This window comes from Sardina pilchardus, chromosome 11, assembly GCF_963854185.1.
Source record: "Sardina pilchardus chromosome 11, fSarPil1.1, whole genome shotgun sequence".
Classification (NCBI taxonomy): domain Eukaryota; kingdom Metazoa; phylum Chordata; class Actinopteri; order Clupeiformes; family Clupeidae; genus Sardina; species Sardina pilchardus.
Genome location: NC_085004.1, coordinates 3,162,607 through 3,179,954, shown reverse-complemented (window position 1 = coordinate 3,179,954; position 17,348 = coordinate 3,162,607). Strand labels below are relative to the sequence as shown.

The 17,348-nt window shown below is 48.7% G+C and overlaps 1 protein-coding gene across 1 annotated transcript; it reads left to right on the top strand.

Moving 5' to 3' along the window:
- Positions 1 to 1,918: 1,918 nt before the first annotated feature.
- Positions 1,919 to 15,642, top strand: znf507 (zinc finger protein 507). Its single transcript, XM_062549238.1, has 7 exons — positions 1,919 to 2,052; positions 3,295 to 5,693; positions 7,404 to 7,524; positions 8,067 to 8,187; positions 9,220 to 9,324; positions 11,569 to 11,703; positions 12,097 to 15,642. Exons 2-7 carry the CDS (start codon positions 3,297 to 3,299, stop codon positions 12,524 to 12,526), a joined length of 3,309 nt encoding a protein of 1,102 aa, XP_062405222.1. The 5' UTR covers positions 1,919 to 2,052; positions 3,295 to 3,296; the 3' UTR covers positions 12,527 to 15,642.
- The last annotated feature ends 1,706 nt before the right edge of the window (positions 15,643 to 17,348 follow it).

The following is a 17,348-nucleotide window of genomic DNA, read 5'->3' as shown; positions in this document are numbered from 1 at the left end:
AAAAGCTTTAAGTGTTTAGTAATTCAACGTCTGATTGGGCCAACGTTCTGTCACCCCAGAGATTTAGATGCACATTCATTGATGGCCTCCACCTCTTCTGAACAATATGTGCATTTGAGAGAGGATATCCCTTCTCATTTGTTCAGCATTGTCTTTCTGGACCAAATGAATGTGTGGCCTATTACAGCTTTCCTGTTGTTTAAATTAAAACTCTTCTCCCTCCTGAATAAGGTCACCTTGGTAGCTCAAGCTCACTTCTTTTGAAAGCATTACACTACTTTTTGACAGCATTACACACTGAAAGTGAGAAATAAAATGCTTTGACAGAATAAGGTCCTGATTTGATTTGGGGTCAGTAAGAAGTGAGGGTTACAGTTCATTTCAGGTGAAAGCTAGGATTCTGACTGACATTAAGCTGAATGTTTTATTTACAAACAATTAGTCAAATCAAAAAATGAACAGTCTAAAGATTCAACCTCATGTTGAGCTGTATCGTTCTTCTCAGTGAACACTAGATGGCAGCAATTCTTAGATTTTATTAACAAAGGTTCAAGGGGCACTGTAAATCTGTAAAACTTGCAAAACAACCACACTATTGCCGGCACATTGGGTACAGTGTATGTTGCCTAACTTAAGGGGCCTTATTATCAATGATTTCATGATAGGGTCTTTCAGCCAAAGCAATATAACCTAGGCTAGGCTACACAATCTTGAATAATTTATGGTTGTTGACCTCAGTCTTCTAGAGTCACCATATTATGAGGACTCAAAGTGCATACTTACCAAGCTCTGAAGGCATGTTACATGTCCATTGGCATCAAACATATTTCTCTGCTGCTCTGTATGATTAGAAGCCCTAAAAAGAGAAACAAGCAAAGGAATAGGCCAATATGGCTCTAACTTAACAATGCTAGCCTCTTCCTGAAAATGCCTTTCATTAAACAACATAGAAGGAGATAGTATTTCTTATTGCTGTACGCTAACTTATTTTATTTTGTTTATTTGTTTTGACAAAATAAAACACTGACAGAACCTCTGAGCTGTTTAACAGCAATGAAGGGTTTGTAGGCCTACAAGGTTGGCTGTTACCCTGAATCTACGCTGCCATGATGGAGTGTTTCTCTGTGCAAGAATAAAATACCATGTAAATCGTAACCTTATGATATTTTCCCTTAATTTGTAGCCGTTGCTAGTACAACCACCAGAGGATGCCTTGATATGGTTATATGGACTCGCTGGTCCAACCCAAGGGGGCAGGCATATTCCCGGAAGTAGAAACACGAAATGAGCTGGTGATCAACACTCTGCTAACTCCCTTGGACGGCCATAGATTTCAGATTTTTTTGCGATCCCATAACTTCATGTAACATGTGCCCTTTGTCTCCCTTATAGCTTCTGTGTATTCTATATAGGGTATCGAAGGCAAAATTAATTCACTTCTTCCCCGTATATTACGTTGGTTTCCCGTAAAGAAGTATTTTAGCATGTCTGTTGTAGGGAAGCTAACGTTCGCCCGTAATGTTTGGATAAGAAGCTGAGTGAGCCTGCACGAAAACCATGACGGAGAGTCATTCGCAAGATCAGTGAAAATGCGTGTAGCCTACGGTAACCTACTGTTTGATATGGTAAAGCATTACCTAGAAGCAAGTACACATAATAATAATATTAAAAAACGAACGTTAACAATTTCAGAGGTTTTCGATCTATCAGACGAGTTACAGCAGGCTAACGTCACGAACTGAGTACGAGTCTGCGCAGTACGACGGAAATTTTGTTTCAGCCCCCTTCCATTGAGAACAACGGAGTCTGTTTGTCCATTTCTTTTAGGTCTATGGTCCAACCCACTCTCACCAGTAAACACTGCTTACAAATGTGCGCCGAGCATTTTGGTCACCTGACTATTTGGAGATGGAGTCACGTGATCGCTATCCCATTCTCGCCATTTTGAGCAGCAGTGTGTGTGAGAAAAGGGGAGCCCTTTCTTCTTACTGTCTTAGAATACATGGAAAGTTTAATTGCTGAGGCCAAAGATCGCTGAGAATACTCGCACCAGTAAGTACCCAGTCAGCGTAAAGCAGTCGCATGACCAGTCGTAATATATTAAACAAAGTTGTTGTTTTACTGCTGTCTTTAGGGGGCATGTTTTTAGTTGGAGTCTACTCGTGTTCTATCCAGCCATGCTGTACAGTTGTCATGAATATGTCCTGCCCCTTTTCTCACGTTACGCTTCCACGGGCACGGACACCATGTCGTCGACTTTATTACCTAACTTTACTGTTCTGACAGTGTTCGCTTTCATCTAACCTCCTTTGACTACAAGTGTCCGTGGTGCGCCTTTCTTTCTGACAGTAAATTAGCGTGCTAACTGATTAGCCCGTTTTCGTATATATTCGGCTCAATTTTTATTTTTAGGTTGTCCCACCTCTCATCATTAGCTACACAGGTCATGCTCATATCGATGTCCTGCTATGTAGTGAACCTGAACATAACTAACGTGGCCACATTTGGCTTTAAACCTCGAACAGCCTGTGGCCTATTTTCCAGGGAAATGTGCACACCTGAATTTATCCATCACAGTGACAGGATGGTGACATGTCAAACCGAATGAACAACACCTGTCCAAAGAGTCAAGGGGTCGGTACTACAGTACAAGTAGCTCAAGTTAGCCGTCAATGAGCAGTCGCTCGTAAAAATGTCCTAGAGAAATCCCTTGAAAGCAGAAGTCTGAGGAAATAAGGAACAGTGATTTGTGGTTAGAGAACATGGATAATGTGAAACCACAGCTTTTCACTGATTATGACTCATGTTCCTGATATATCCGACCTTTTCCCACAGCAGATAGCCTACTTGTTCTAACTGTGACAAGTATTTGGGCTAAAAAGTAGGGGAGTTATTCTGACCAGGACAACGAACTATTTATTCTGTGCAAATTATGTGCAGTTGAATAGCTAAAATTGCTGGGGGTTTTCCCCTTTTAAGTGTTGTTTTATTAAATCCTGATGGAGGTTTGGCGTTATCTGCTAAAGGAGGTTGACAAAGTAGGCCTAGCCCTCGCCATATGAGACCGGGGCAGCTGCCATATGAAGACAGATTCTGATTATTATTAATAATTAAAAAAATGATATGAGAAAGTAATGATTGCATCCAATTAACTGAGCTGTTGCATCATTGGCAGCTTTTTGAGCTGGTCTGTATTGTATGTTATTTATTGCATTGTTATTGTTGAGTTAGGCTCCGTCAGGTAGGATGTACAGTAGGCTAAGAGTTTTGTTCTCTTGTGTACCTGACCTGCAGGTATGGAGGACAGCAGTGGTGTGGCAGTCCTCATCCCCCACACCAGGAGCCAGCAGGACACAGTCTTCATCCCCGACCGGATGGCAGCCTCTATGGCCTCGTGCCTCCAGGGGGGTGAGGATGAGCAGGCGAGCCAGCAGCCAGAGCAGCAGCAGCAGCACCACCACCACCATCGGCAAGCGGCCGACTCTCTGATCCAGGTGATCGAGAAGCTCAGCAAGATCGTGGAGAAGCGGCCGCGGCGCTGGATCCCAGGAGGCAGGAAGAGGTTGCCTCTGGCCCGCTGCGTCTCCCCACCCGCCAGCCCCTCCAGCCAGAGGCAGCCCAGCCCCGAGCGGCCGTCGCCCTGCAAGAGGCTGCGCCAGGAGGAGGAAGCGGCGTCGGCGTCGGCGTCGTCGGCGGAGGCTGAAGGAGGTGCGGAGGCGGGCCAGGCGTCCGGGTCGGAGGCGGCGGTGGGCCGGACGGTGACGTGCTACCAGTGCAGCCTGTGCCGCTTCCTGTCCCCCACGCTGGGGGTGCTGCGTGAGCACCTGCGGCAACACAACGAGCAGCACAGCGAGCTGCTGCTCATGTGCTCCGAGTGCCGCTTCACCTCCAGACGCCAGGACCAGCTGGAGGCCCACGTACGCCAGCACCTGGAGCACGCCGAGCAAGCCGCCGCCGCCGTCGCCGTCGCCACCGCCACCGCCATCAGGCCCGCGGGAGGGACGGAGCCTTCCGGAAGGTCCGCGGAGGAGGTCTCGGCGTCGTGCGCTGGCGAGGCCGGGAGGAAGTGGTACAGCTACGAGAGCGGCACGTACCGCTGCCTGATCTGCAGCTACACGTGCGTGCAGCAGCGCATGCTCAAGACGCACGCCTGGAAGCACGCCGGCCTGGTGGACTGCTCCTACCCCATCTTCCAGGACGAGGCCGAGCAGCCGGGACGCCGGGACGCCACCGCGACCCCGGCGCCCAGTTACGGCGCCGCCCTTCCTCACCTCCAGGAGGAGGAGGAGGAGGAGGAGGAGGACGAGGAGGAGGAGGCCGCCATCGTGCTCCTGGCCGCAGTAGGAGAGAAGCCCCAGGCCCTGCACTCAGCGCCCGGCCTGCAGATTGAACTGTGCGGCTCAGCGGAAGCCCTCTGTGGGGACGGAGAGGAGGTCAAGCAGAGTCTGCTGGACCAGCAGGCGTTCTCCTCCAAAGGGCACGACGCGGGCGAGGGGTCGGTGCTGGAGGTGCAGGTGGCCACGGAGACGGAGCCGGCGGCCGAGGTGGAGCTGGAGCCGGACGGACGGCAGGCGGGCAGTAGCGTTGCCGCGGCGACGGACAGCCTCCTGAGCTCGGCGCAGAAGATCATCAGCTGCCGCGGCAACAGCGCCGGACACGTCAACGTCATCGTGGAGAGGCTGCCCTGCGCCGAGGCGCCCGTCACCAGCAAGCCCCTCCTCCTCAGCCCCGAGGTGGGCGGGGACAAGAACCTGCTGGCGGCCGAGGAGGTGCAGCTGGAGTTGGACGGCCAGCCCCACGCCGTCTTCTACCAGGAGCCGGAGGAGGTGGTGATGGAGGTGAAGGAGGCGCAGGAGGAGGAGGACGAGGAGGAGGAGGAGGAAGAGGAGGAGAGCAGCTGTGCGGCGGAGCTGTCCCGAGACGAGAACGTGCCCCCGGCCCGCAGGAGGACCCACTCGGAGTCTCTGCGCCTGCACTCGCTGGCGGCCGAGGTGCTGGTCGCCATGCCAACGCGCGCCCCGCAGATGAGCCGGCCGGGGTTAAAGGTCACGGCCGCCGCCGCCCCGCGCCCTCCGAGTCCCGACGACACGGGCCAGCGTCCGGCAGAGACGCCCGCGCTCGCCAATCACCAGCACAAGACCGGCCCCGCGGTGCAGCTGGCCCTGGGGGGGGACGTCCCCGACTCGCTGCTGGAGCAGCCCAGAGAGGACGGCCTGGCCGAGGGGGGGGGGCCCACCAAGGCTGCGGGCATCAGCATGTCCCTGCTGACCGTCATCGAGCGGCTCCGCGAGCGCTCCGACCAGAACGCCTCGGACGAGGACATCCTCAAAGAGCTGCAGGACAACGCCCAGAGCCAGCCCTCGGGGACCGCGTCCGGGGCGGGCAGCACGGGTACGGGCACAGTAGGCAGCGCCACCACCGCGGGGGACCCGGCCCTGCTGGCCGAGGGGGGCCTGGTGGAGTTTGTGGCGGGCAGCGAGCGCCCGTACCGGTGCCGTCTGTGCCGCTACAGCAGCGACAACAAGGGCTACCTGAAGCAGCACCTGCGGGTGCACCGCCACAAGCAGCCCTACCAGTGCCCCATCTGTGAGCACGTGGCCCGCGACAGCAAGGACCTGGAGAGCCACACCATCCACCACTGCAAGACTAGGACCTACGCCTGCAAGCAGTGCAGCAAGGCCTTCTACTACAAGGTGAGCACACACACACACACACACACACACACACACACACACACACACACACACACACACACCATCCACCACTGCAAGACCAGGACCTACGCCTGCAAGCAGTGCAGCAAGGCCTTCTACTACAAGGTGAGCACACACACACACACACACACACACACACACACACACACACACACACACACACACACACACACACACACACACACACACACACACACACACACACACACACCATCCACCACTGCAAGACCAGGACCTACGCCTGCAAGCAGTGCAGCAAGGCCTTCTACTACAAGGTGAGCACACACACACACACACACACACACACACACACACACACACACACACACACACACACACACACACACACACACACGTGAGCAGGTACCTCAAAGCTGTATTGGAAATAACTGTTTGGTTACTTGTTTGATTTAAATTCCGCATGTTTCTTGTTCATAAAGTTCACATTTTGTTTTAATTGCCACAAGAGTAAAACTTCCCCTCATAATATTTGCTGGTTGCTATGGCCAGGTCATGGATGACCACCCAGTTGGCATGCACGCGAGGTCGAGCCGAACCATTCTCTCTCCGAGGAGAATGGAAAGTTGTGACTGGAATACCTGAGCAGTGAGCTAATGCCCCTGCGCCCAGTGCCCCCACCGCTCCCGCCACTCTCTCGCCCGCGGCACCAGAGTTGAGCAAGCTCAATAAAATCATTCGCCATCGCTTGCCAAGCCTAGCGTTTGTGTTGGGTCATGCCCAGATGTGCCTGTAAAGATAAGAGCAGGGCAGTAAAGGGGGGGGGGGGGGGGTTGCTGGTTTCTCCTGCTCCCTGCTGATGTAGAGAGAGTCGGGTTATTGATTAGCACAGCTACTAGCTGCTGCCGGAGGCTGGACAGTGTGTTGGCTGTGTGCTGCAGAGACAGACCTAGTCTCCTCACAGGCCATTCACTCTCTGGACAGTGTGGTGGGTGCTTGCTGCAGAGACAGACCTGGTCTCCTCACAGGCCATTCACTCTCTGGACAGTGTGTTGGCTGCGTGCTGCAGAGACAGACCTAGTCTCCTCACAGGCCATTCACTCTCTGGACAGTGTGTTGGCTGCGTGCTGCAGAGACAGACCTACAGTAGTCTCCTCACAGGCCATTCACTCTCTGGACAGTGTGGTGGGTGCTTGCTGCAGAGACAGACCTAGTCTCCTCACAGGCCATTCACTCTCTGGACAGTGTGGTGGGTGCTTGCTGCAGAGACAGACCTAGTCTCCTCACAGGCCATTCACTCTCTGGACAGTGTGTTGGCTGCGTGCTGCAGAGACAGACCTACAGTAGTCTCCTCACAGGCCATTCACTCTCTGGACAGTGTGTTGGCTGCGTGCTGCAGAGACAGACCTAGTCTCCTCACAGGCCATTCACTCTCTGGACAGTGTGTTGGCTGCGTGCTGCAGAGACAGACCTACAGTAGTCTCCTCACAGGACATTCACTCTCTGGCTCAGCGAAGCTCCTCACTGGCCTACTGTCAGTGTACGGTTTCTAATTGCGGAAAAGGGACACCCATTAACACCCCCCCCCTCCCCACACACACACACACACACACACACACACCCACCCTCCCTCCTGTGGCCTGCCTGGGTGTGTGCCGGATGTATTTATAAATGGCCCATCTTCCGTGGCCAGCTGATGCCTGACCGGCCATATTAATATCTCCCGCTCAGAGTCAGCTGAGGAGTCACGAGCGAGACCAGCACGGGGTGGGCGACGCCACGGCAACGCTGACGCCCCTCGCGGAAACCACGGCGATCACGCTCGAGGAGCCGGACAGGACGACAGAAGAAGGTGAGAACAGGGAGGGCAGCGGGATCTGCAGAAGGGCAACGAGCACATGACCTGCACTTTAAGGGTCACTGCGCTGTGGCCTCATTTCAGGACACCCTCCTGTGGCCTTTAGGCAGGCTCTAGGAAGTGTACACTGACCATGCAGAGCAGTTGGCTCTCTTATGTGCTTTCTGATGCATGGATGATCTGGTATTCGTATTCTTCAAAGGATGCATACCAGTCTGTCTTATTGTTACAATAGTACAGAAAACATAAAGTGTGTGTGTGTCTGTGTGTGTGTGTGTGTGTGTGTGTGTGTGTGTGTGTGTGTGTGTGTGTGTGTGTGTGTGTGTGTGTGTGTGTGTGTGTGTGTGTGTGTGTGTGTCTGTGTCTGTGTCTGTGTCTGTGTCTGTGTCTGTGTCTGTGTCTGTGTCTGTGTCTGTGTCTGTGTGTCTGTGTGTCTGTGTATGAGAGATGTCTTGCCCTATCTTTCCAAGCTAAGCATAATGTTTCAGTTCCATGTGTAGTTGTGAAAAGAGAGTTGTGTCCTGTGCCGTCTCCAGTGCCAGATCCAGTCAGCAGCACCCAGAGGGTGTACAAGTGCGATGTGTGTGACTACACCAGCTCCACCTATGTGGGCGTCAGGAACCACCGCAGGATCCACAACTCCGATAAGCCCTACAGGTACGCCATAACCCCCCCCCCCCCACCCCTCGCCGCTTTGTTCATTTGCATCTGTTTTGTGTTTAATGTTCGTGTGGGTAGTCCAACGCTGAACGGCTCCCATAGCAATCAGTGATACTGGATCCACCAGCATAGTTGGAAGCTTGCGACGTATTCAGTGTTTATGGCCAAACTCTTAAAGGTGATGAGCGTGTACATTCCAAGGCTGCATTCTTGTGTGTGTCATAACCACATTGGCCTCTAGAGGGCAGCAGAAGTCAGGGACAGAGGCCGCTCGCTCCAGCAGCTGTGGTTTCTTCTCAGTGTAAACAGATCTCAGTTTGAGTTGAGGGCGTCAGATGTCCAAGTTGTGGATCATGTTCCTTCCCTCCAGACCACATTTACTCAGACACACACACACACACACACACACACACACACACAGCCGGCATCCACACACCCTTCATCCGTTGGTTTTCCTTCCGCCTCCTGGGGGCCCTTTAAGCAGAAGAGATGTAGCCTGGCTGACTGTTCCGCTCTGCTTGGCATCGCACACATCAAAGTGGAGATGCTTAACTAAGCCACATTATCCGTTTGAGCCGCGCTAAGGTTGTTGTGCGTTTCTGACGATTTTGGTTAGCGCGCTCCAAACAGCCCGCGCTCCCCACACGGAACACAACAAATGGGCCCGGGGGGGGGTGGGGTGGTAGGGGGGGGGGGGGGGGGGGCGCTCCGCGCGGATCAGAGATGTGCGCTCAAATTGGAGCAAACAAACAAAAAGCCTCGGCCCAGTGGAACGGCCCCGCCGCGAGCCTGAGGGAGTCCCTGGGTAGTTACTGAGCCGTAGCCGCAGCTCATAGTGTTGCTAATACTTATATAGTTGTACTATTTTGCAGACGCTTTACTCTTGTCATAGTTTAGTTTTTTACTGTCTGTGTGTGTGTGTGTATAAGTGTTTGTGTGTGTTAGAGCACTATATTTTCTTTTCCTGACTGACTGTTTTTGGTTGATGTGTGTGTGTGTGTGTGTGTGTGCCTCTCTGCCCTTATGCAGGTGCTGCAGCTGTGACTTTGCCACCACCAACATGAACAGCCTGAAGAGCCACATGAAGAGGCACCCTTTGGAGCACCAGGCGGTCCAGCTCCTGGAACAATACAGGTCAGGATCACACCGTACATATCCTCCATCCTTGGGTTCTAGTCATGAGTACACCGTGCATATCCTCTAGTCTTGGGTTCTAGTCAGGATCACACCGTACATATCCTCTAGTCTTGGGTTCTAGTCATGAGTACACCGTGCATATCCTCTAGTCTTGGGTTCTAGTCAGGATCACACCGTACATATCCTCTAGTCTTGGGTTCTAGTCATGAGTACACCGTGCATATCCTCTAGTCTTGGGTTCTAGTCATGAGTACACTGTACATATCTTCTAGTCTTGGGTTCTAGTCATGAGTACACTGTACATATCCTCTAGTCTTGCGTTCTAGTCATGAGTACACCGTGCATATCCTCTAGTCTTGGGTTCTAGTCATGAGTACACTGTACATATCCTCTAGTCTTGCGTTCTAGTCATGAGTACACCGTGCATATCCTCTAGTCTTGGGTTCTAGTCAAGATCACACCATGCATATCCTCTAGCCTTGGGTTCTAGTCAGGATCACACCGTGCATATCCTCTAGCCTTGGGTTCTAGTCAGGATCACACCGTGCATATCCTCTAGCCTTGGGTTCTAGTTATGAGTACACCGTACATATCCTCTAGCCTTGGGTTCTAGTCAGGATCACACCGTGCATATCCTCTAGCCTTGGGTTCTAGTTATGAGTACACCATACATATCCTCTAGCCTTGCGTTCTAGTCATGAGTACACCGTGCATATCCTCTAGTCTTGGGTTCTAGTCAGGAACACACGTGCATATCCTCTAGCCTTGGGTTCTAGTCAGGATCACACCGTGCATATCCTCTAGCCTTGGGTTCTAGTTATGAGTACACCGTACATATCCTCTAGCCTTGGGTTCTAGTCAGGAACACACTACATATCCTCTAGCCTTGGGTTCTAGTCAGGAACACACCGTGCATATCCTCTAGCCTTGGGTTCTAGTCAGGATCACATCGTACATATCCTCCATCCTTGGGTTCTAGTCAGGATCACATCGTACATATCCTCCATCCTTGGGTTCTAGTCAGGAACACACCGTACATATCCTCTAGCCTTGGGTTCTAGTCAGGATCACATCGTACATATCCTCTAGCCTTGGGTTCTAGTCAGGAGTACACTGTAAATATCCTCTAGCCTTGGGTTCTTGTCAGGATCACATCGTACATATCCTCCATCCTTGCGTTCTAGTCAGGATCACATCGTACATATCCTCCATCCTTGGGTTCTTGTCAGGATCACACCGTACATATCCTCTATCCTTGGGTTCTAGTCAGGAGTACACTGTAAATATCCTCTAGCCTTAGGTTCTAGTATTCTCGCCTAGTTTAGCATACAAAGCTAGCTAGCATGCAAGCAGGAATCCCATTTTCTACCTATGGTTTACTAGTGTGCTATGCTATCAATACCAAAACCACTGAACTGCCCAAGGTACACCACAACGCAATTCAACAACAAAATCCAATTGGTTGGAACATTGACTGACTATTGCTCTGTCCAGTCAGAATCCCAGGACATAGTAAAATGAATAAAATAATGCTAAAAAATAATGACACAACTAATCACCCCAAACCTCTAGATCATGATTATTTATAGTGTCAAGCTAAATCAGACCAGTAATATGACCATATAGTTATTAACCTTCCCTTTAGAGCTTATGCCAAATGACATGGGGATCAATAAAGTATCTATCTATCTATCTATCTATCTATCTATCTACATACTCCCATTTGAATTAGGCCTATGCTGATTGCTGTGTGCATGTGATTGACATATGTGCAGGGTAGAATTCGACTGAATTGCATTAAGTCAGGTTGCTTTAACATTCAACAAAATCCTTATTATAGACTAACTTGCTATATTAAAAATATCCAGTTTATTGCTGTATATTCCCCATTAGTTCCCATTGAAAGTTTCCCGCTTCCCAATTCCCAGAATTTTGTGACCCTACCCATGACATGTCTATAGTTTGCATGTATGAGCCTACATGTGTGTTGTACGTTGCATGGGAGAATATCTCAAGGGCGCTGGTTGAAGGGTAAATCAACCGATTTAATAAAATTCTAATGAAGCCACGAGGGTAATAAAGAGGCAGTGAATGTATGCCCACGGCTCTTGAGCTGCATAGTGATGTGGTGTGAGGGGATGTAACTCTTGATGACTGAGGATGTTGTGTGTCCCCCGGGGCTCTTCCTCCTCCTCCTCCTCCTCCTCCTCCTCACCTGCCCGTGTGTGTGTGTGGACACAGGTGCTCCCTCTGTGGCTACGTGTGCAGCCACCCTCCGTCCTTGAAGTCGCACATGTGGAAGCACGCCGGGGATCAGAACTACAACTACGAGCAAGTGAACAAGGCCATTAATGAAGCCATCTCCCAGAGTGGCCGGTGAGTGCTCCCTTTGCAAGACCAGTACCGTCATTTCCCGACTATTAGCCGCGGCTTATACATTGATTTTGCTAAATTTCTTCAGCTATGAGGTTATTACAGGGGGGCAGTTAATATAGTGTTAATATGGTTTTGTTTATTTTAACTTGCACTAAACACTGTCCTGCAGCTTATACACAATGCGGCTTATATGCGGGAAATTACTGTACTGCCACCATTAGCCCTCTCCACCAGTGGCTCCATGGGCAGTCCTTCAGGATGCCATGGGATGTATAAATCCTGCCAGTGTTATTTGTTTGTGCTGCTGAATGTATTTTGTGAGTACTGTCCCTTTCCTTCCTCTGCTCTTACCTTCCCTCTCCCTCTCCCTCTCGCTCTCCCTTCCTCGAGTAGTTCTCCCACTGCCAGCCAGAAGGCGCCCGCGGTGGCAGAGCCCAAGGCCGACGCCCCCGTGGTCCTGCTGAGCAGGCAGGAGAGCCTCCCGGCGGTTCCCAGCGGACCAGCGAGGCCGGCCGCTCCCGGGGAGGGCGCCGTGGGCACGTGCGCCTGGGAGAGGCCGGAGGGAGGCGCGGGCATCGGCATCGGCAGCTTGCTGCCACCAGCCGCCAAGGAGCGTGCGGGCCTGGAGTACTGCATGCTGCTCTTCTGCTGCTGCATCTGCGGCTTCGAGTCCACCAGCAAGGAGCAGCTGCTGGAGCACATGAAGGAGCACGAGGGAGACATCATCAGCATCATCCTCAACAAGGAGCAGCAGCAGCAGCAGCAGCAGCAGCAGCAGCAGCAATCCCCGTCGCTGCCAGCAGAGGGCAGTGTGGAGCCGTGAGAGAGCGCACTGCCTCTGTGCCTCACCTTTCTCTCTCTCTCTCTCTCTCTCTCTCCCTCTCTCTCGCTCCCCTCACTTGTTTATCTGTCTCTCTGTTTGTCCGTCTCTATCCCCACACACTGGAGAGCCAGTAAATGCTTCACACTGAGCCAGTGCACTTTACTCACACACAGAGACACACACTCATGCATACATATCAGGCGATCAACATGCTAGCTTAGGAAATGGGTTGTGTTGTTTTCCCCCAAAATGGCCTCCCAGTTCCCCCATCAATTTCTCCTCACCATTGCCTTTCCTGTTCAGAAGATGGCCTCTACCTCCCCCTTTGCATGAACTCAAGAAAGGGTCTTGGCGGAAACAAAAAGAAGCCTCAGATAGCCTTGTAGTGTTTACAAGCGTAGGCTAAAACATTGTTGTACAATAGCTGAAGTAGGGATTTAATATAAGGCCTTTCATACCTCACATCTAGACTCAGCATAAATGAGCAGCTTTGCTTAGAAAAGGTTTGTATTGCAACAAACAAAAGGCAGCTTCTCTAGTTCACTGTAATGGTATTTATGCGGACATGGTTTAGGTTGTACTGGCCTTGCTAGCCATGTCACAGGAGTAGAGTAGATGCTTGGGTTACGGTTTCTTTAATCAGTTTTACTTGCATTGATATTTATCCACTTTATTTATATTCCCGCATTTATTTCCGTTATGTCTATTGGCATGCACTTGTGTGCTTTTACAGAAATATGTACACACACACACACATTCATACGCGCACACAAGAAGCACACACAGGTGCTGTGTACACACACAAGCACCCACATAAACATACTCAAGGAACATCTTCGCCTTTATGAAGGGTTGAGGGTTGCTCTTTGTTTGGTGCTCTTAAACGTTAGCCCTCTGTGAAGACTGTCCCTGAGTTGAAGGTCAGTTTGAGGAATGTGTTCTCCACCTCAGTCGCGCCAGTAAAATGCTATGTAGTCCATTGCCATCTGCCGTTGCTGTCTTTTAAGACGCCACTCTTAGATTGTCTCCTTGGTCGTTTGTCAACAGTATGCTACATCACCAGAGAACTGTAATTTATCTGGTAGTACAATTGCTACTAGTATTTATTATAAGATAATGTGTCATTGTTTTTCGATAACTCTGAGATTTCCATGATTATTATTATTATTATTATTATTATTATTGAATTTCCAAGTTTTGAAAGAGATTTGTCTTAGGAATTATAGTCTGTAGAGTGAGAAGTTTAAGTATGTAATGTAGAACCAAACCGACAGGGTCAAACCTCAGTGCGTTTGTAGTTATTTTATTCAACAGTTAGCCTAAATGAGGAGCTCATTCTCACACTGGTCCAATTTCCCATTTGCGCTTGGCGTTCACCTGCCTGTGATTTCTCCTGTATGGTCATGGTAGACTCCGCTCAGACCAACCGAGCCGTTCAGCCCATCTCTACCTCCACTCCCAGATTGTCTGCCCTGAAGGCCCCTGACCTCAGTATCTCACTCTGTGAGCGAGGAGACGTTATTCTGTATGCAGAATATTTCTCACAGAATCATTTGCATTCGCCTTCTGCTGCTCGTGTCAACAGAAAGCTATGCAAAATCATGGGGCTAAAATGAAAATCCATAATTCATGGGGTTTCTTCTTTTTTTTTTTGGAAAGGATTTGTATAGCAAAAGTGTATCAAAGAAATGAAATCGTTATCTTTGCTGTGTCGAGGGGAAGAGGGTAAAAAAAGTCATTAACATACCAGATGATGATTGTCTTGGCTTCATTTACAATTCAAAATGATGTGGCAATGTGCTACTATGGCTTGCATGTTAATCCAGGCCTAGCATCCTGCTTGGCATGACGGAAGTGCTTGGACAGGGGCAGGTGAATTCCTTACATGTTACCCCCTACACCCCCACACCCCCCAGGTTTCTTCTTGTGTTGTAACATGCACGACCACTATAAAGAGTCTTGATGTGCAAGCCTTCTTTCAAGTTAGGAAAGCGACTGGCATTGACTGTATTGATTGAGCTACCCAAGTGTTCCATACATTAAGCATTCAGCACACCAAGTCTCCCTCATTCCTCTGAACCTCTGAAAGTTGAAAGGAAAAAAAAAAGGATCAAAGGGCAAAAGTTTTTGTTTGACTTAGCCAGTTGTATATGGCTTTTTTATCTTCTTTTTTAAGCAACAAGGTTGGTGTTCGCTCCCCATTCTCCTGAATCTGTTTACGTGGGGACCATGACTCCTCACATGGACTGTGAAACCTCAAGCCTCCATCAAGCCTTCGCACTTCCTGTCCACGGATGCTAAATCAAAAACAACAGTGACTGAATGCATTCTTACAAATTTGAACTTTGTACATTGAACATTGACGAAACATTTGTGGGCAGGTTCGCCTGGAAAATGTCCCTTATTCATATCGGCCTGGGATGTTAACGAATAAGAAGGATCCTGATGCCATTTCAAGAAATGATGAGTGTTCTGAAGGGATCCCACTTGTGTGCCTTCCATTTTGAACCTGAATCACAGAGATGATACATGGCAGTGTTAAGCTACATGTAAGGCTGTAAGTCATGGGTACCATGGAGACCCTTGTGGCATCATGGTAACCCTGAATTGAGTTCTCGTTTCACTGTTGTCTTCTCTCAGTGTGGGAAGCATCGCAAGCTATGGTACTGTACTGGTCTGGCATCCAACATGTAAGATGTATACTGTAGAATTGAAAACTGACATGCTTTTGTAAAGAATATCTATTTTTCTAAATGCCTTGTTAAAACACTACAGGGAAAAATACAAGAATAGCCAACTTCAGATTTTTTTTTTTTTAAGCCAAAGTATCAAGGGGTGGTTTTCTCTTCATTGCATCGTATATGAGGGAATGACTAGTTTTAGTAACTTAATTTAGCACAATGAGCTGCATGTTTTGGTGCCAAAGGAGGGAATGATTTCTGAGCTCAGGGTGACTATCAACATGGCTCAAGTCTTCTCTCCTACAGGATTCAAATGTTCTCATCAACTACAGCCAATTCTGGCGTTATGTTAATGTTCAAGTTCAGCTCAGTCAATGTATTATGTTATGATTTTGCCAATGTATTTTTGGTAATAAAGGTTAAGATAAGACCTACTATGCTGTTCTGCAATTAATGAGTACAGAGATATATTGATTATGTTGGTTTTTAAGTCCCTTGATTGGCTAGGAAGAGTATCATGCTTTCTTTAATGAATTTCTTTCTTTTAGCATCAGGTAGTTTGTTTTCTTCCTTCAAACAATTGCACATTCACACGGCAGAGAGAGAGAGAGAGCGGGGCACCGCTGTGTGAATCGATGTATTGTATCTTGCCTCAGAAGAAGTATTCTTTCTCAGTCATGAAGCATATCTTTATTATGTGGCTTGGCTGTCTGGCAACAAAACTAAAACAAAATGACGTGCCAAATCAATCAATCAAACGTTGTCTTTTCAAAATTAATTTCTGCCCCTTTGGATAAGTAGTTAACATCCTGTTCTAACCATGAGTAAAGTCGTTACTAAACATGATCTACCCCTACTTGGTGTTTTATGGTTTTGAAGCATCTCTGCAACAATGTGACACTTACTGGGGCATTTTAATTAGAGACTGCTTTTGGTATAATCTTAACATTTATTTTAATGCAGTCATGGCAAAGACAAGTAAACACACATGTTGTTCCCACAAACCATCAAAGCTATGGCATATGCATATGTAGTTCTGTGATTTGGGTAAGAACACCACGTGAAAATACAAAAAAAAGCTTTCGCAGCACAACATTTCAGTGCCAGTTACTGTGTTAAAAATCTTTCATCAGTGCCAACTGTGCTTTTTACGAGTGTTTGCCAGGTTCTTGCATGCTTTTCAGGTAGCCTAGGTAGCCCACTAGTGCTAGACCACAACTCCATAATGCTTCTTTAATCTCCAAATGAGTCTTCTTTCCCAGCACACATATAGGGTTTTGCCTCGACTGAAATGTACTTGAATTAAAAACCCCATAGCTCTTTTGGATATATCCTTTTTTTAGGTCCATTATGTATCTTACCAATAAACACTTCATCAAGTTAACTGCTTTGCTGAAATAGAATAGTCCATTTCAGTTCGGTGATCATCTTTTTTCACCCCGTTTAACAGTCAGAGAAGTCATATAACAGGTCAGCTTCACAAATTGCAGGATGGTGGTGAATCGGACAGTGAATGGAATATCTGGCTACATAAACAGCAGTTATTTCAGCCTAAATCAAATGCTATCTCACTGCCTCCCCACATTGTACAGTGAGTCATTAAAATTGAGATTAGAAAGGAGGTGATGTATGAAATGTATTTAAATCAATAAAGGGATGTGAGAAAGATCCCCTACTTTTTAATGTGGGTTTAACTCACTGTAAAATAGTGTAACCCCCGGCTGGCAGTGCAGCGATAAGCACAGAATGGATCCCTCTCCTTGAGAATAAGTAATTCTACCTCTTAATCCCTTCATTTCACTAGAAACTCCTCACTGTGTCACAAAGTGCCACAAAGCTGCACCATTTCACCAATACTCGCGTTTACACGATCACATTTTTATAGGCCCCCTGAGAGAAGAGATCAAGTGAGACACTGTGAGGGGAAGCAGGGCAGAGAGAAAGAGAGAAAATCACTTAAGAAAGAGAAGCAGCACACTTAGTTCAAGTGGCTTTTAGGCCTCTGTGCTTGTGTACCAGCTAATTCCCAATCTTTTCCTATTTTTGAGAAAACCCTATGTTGTGCTCTAGTAAGTTAAAGGCAGAGAAATACAAAGAATTTTATATCCTGAGCTTAAGAATTCCTTTTGGAGTCTTTGGGG

Excerpts from the sequence above, each read along its gene's own strand:
- znf507 (XM_062549238.1), top strand. The coding sequence starts at position 3,297 with ATGGAGGACAGCAGTGGTGTGGCAGTCCTCATCCCCCACACCAGGAGC. Across the intron at positions 8,188-9,219 it reads AACTCCGATAAGCCCTACAG|GTGCTGCAGCTGTGACTTTG; the intron begins GTACGCCATAAC and ends GCCCTTATGCAG. Across the intron at positions 11,704-12,096 it reads GCCATCTCCCAGAGTGGCCG|TTCTCCCACTGCCAGCCAGA; the intron begins GTGAGTGCTCCC and ends TTCCTCGAGTAG.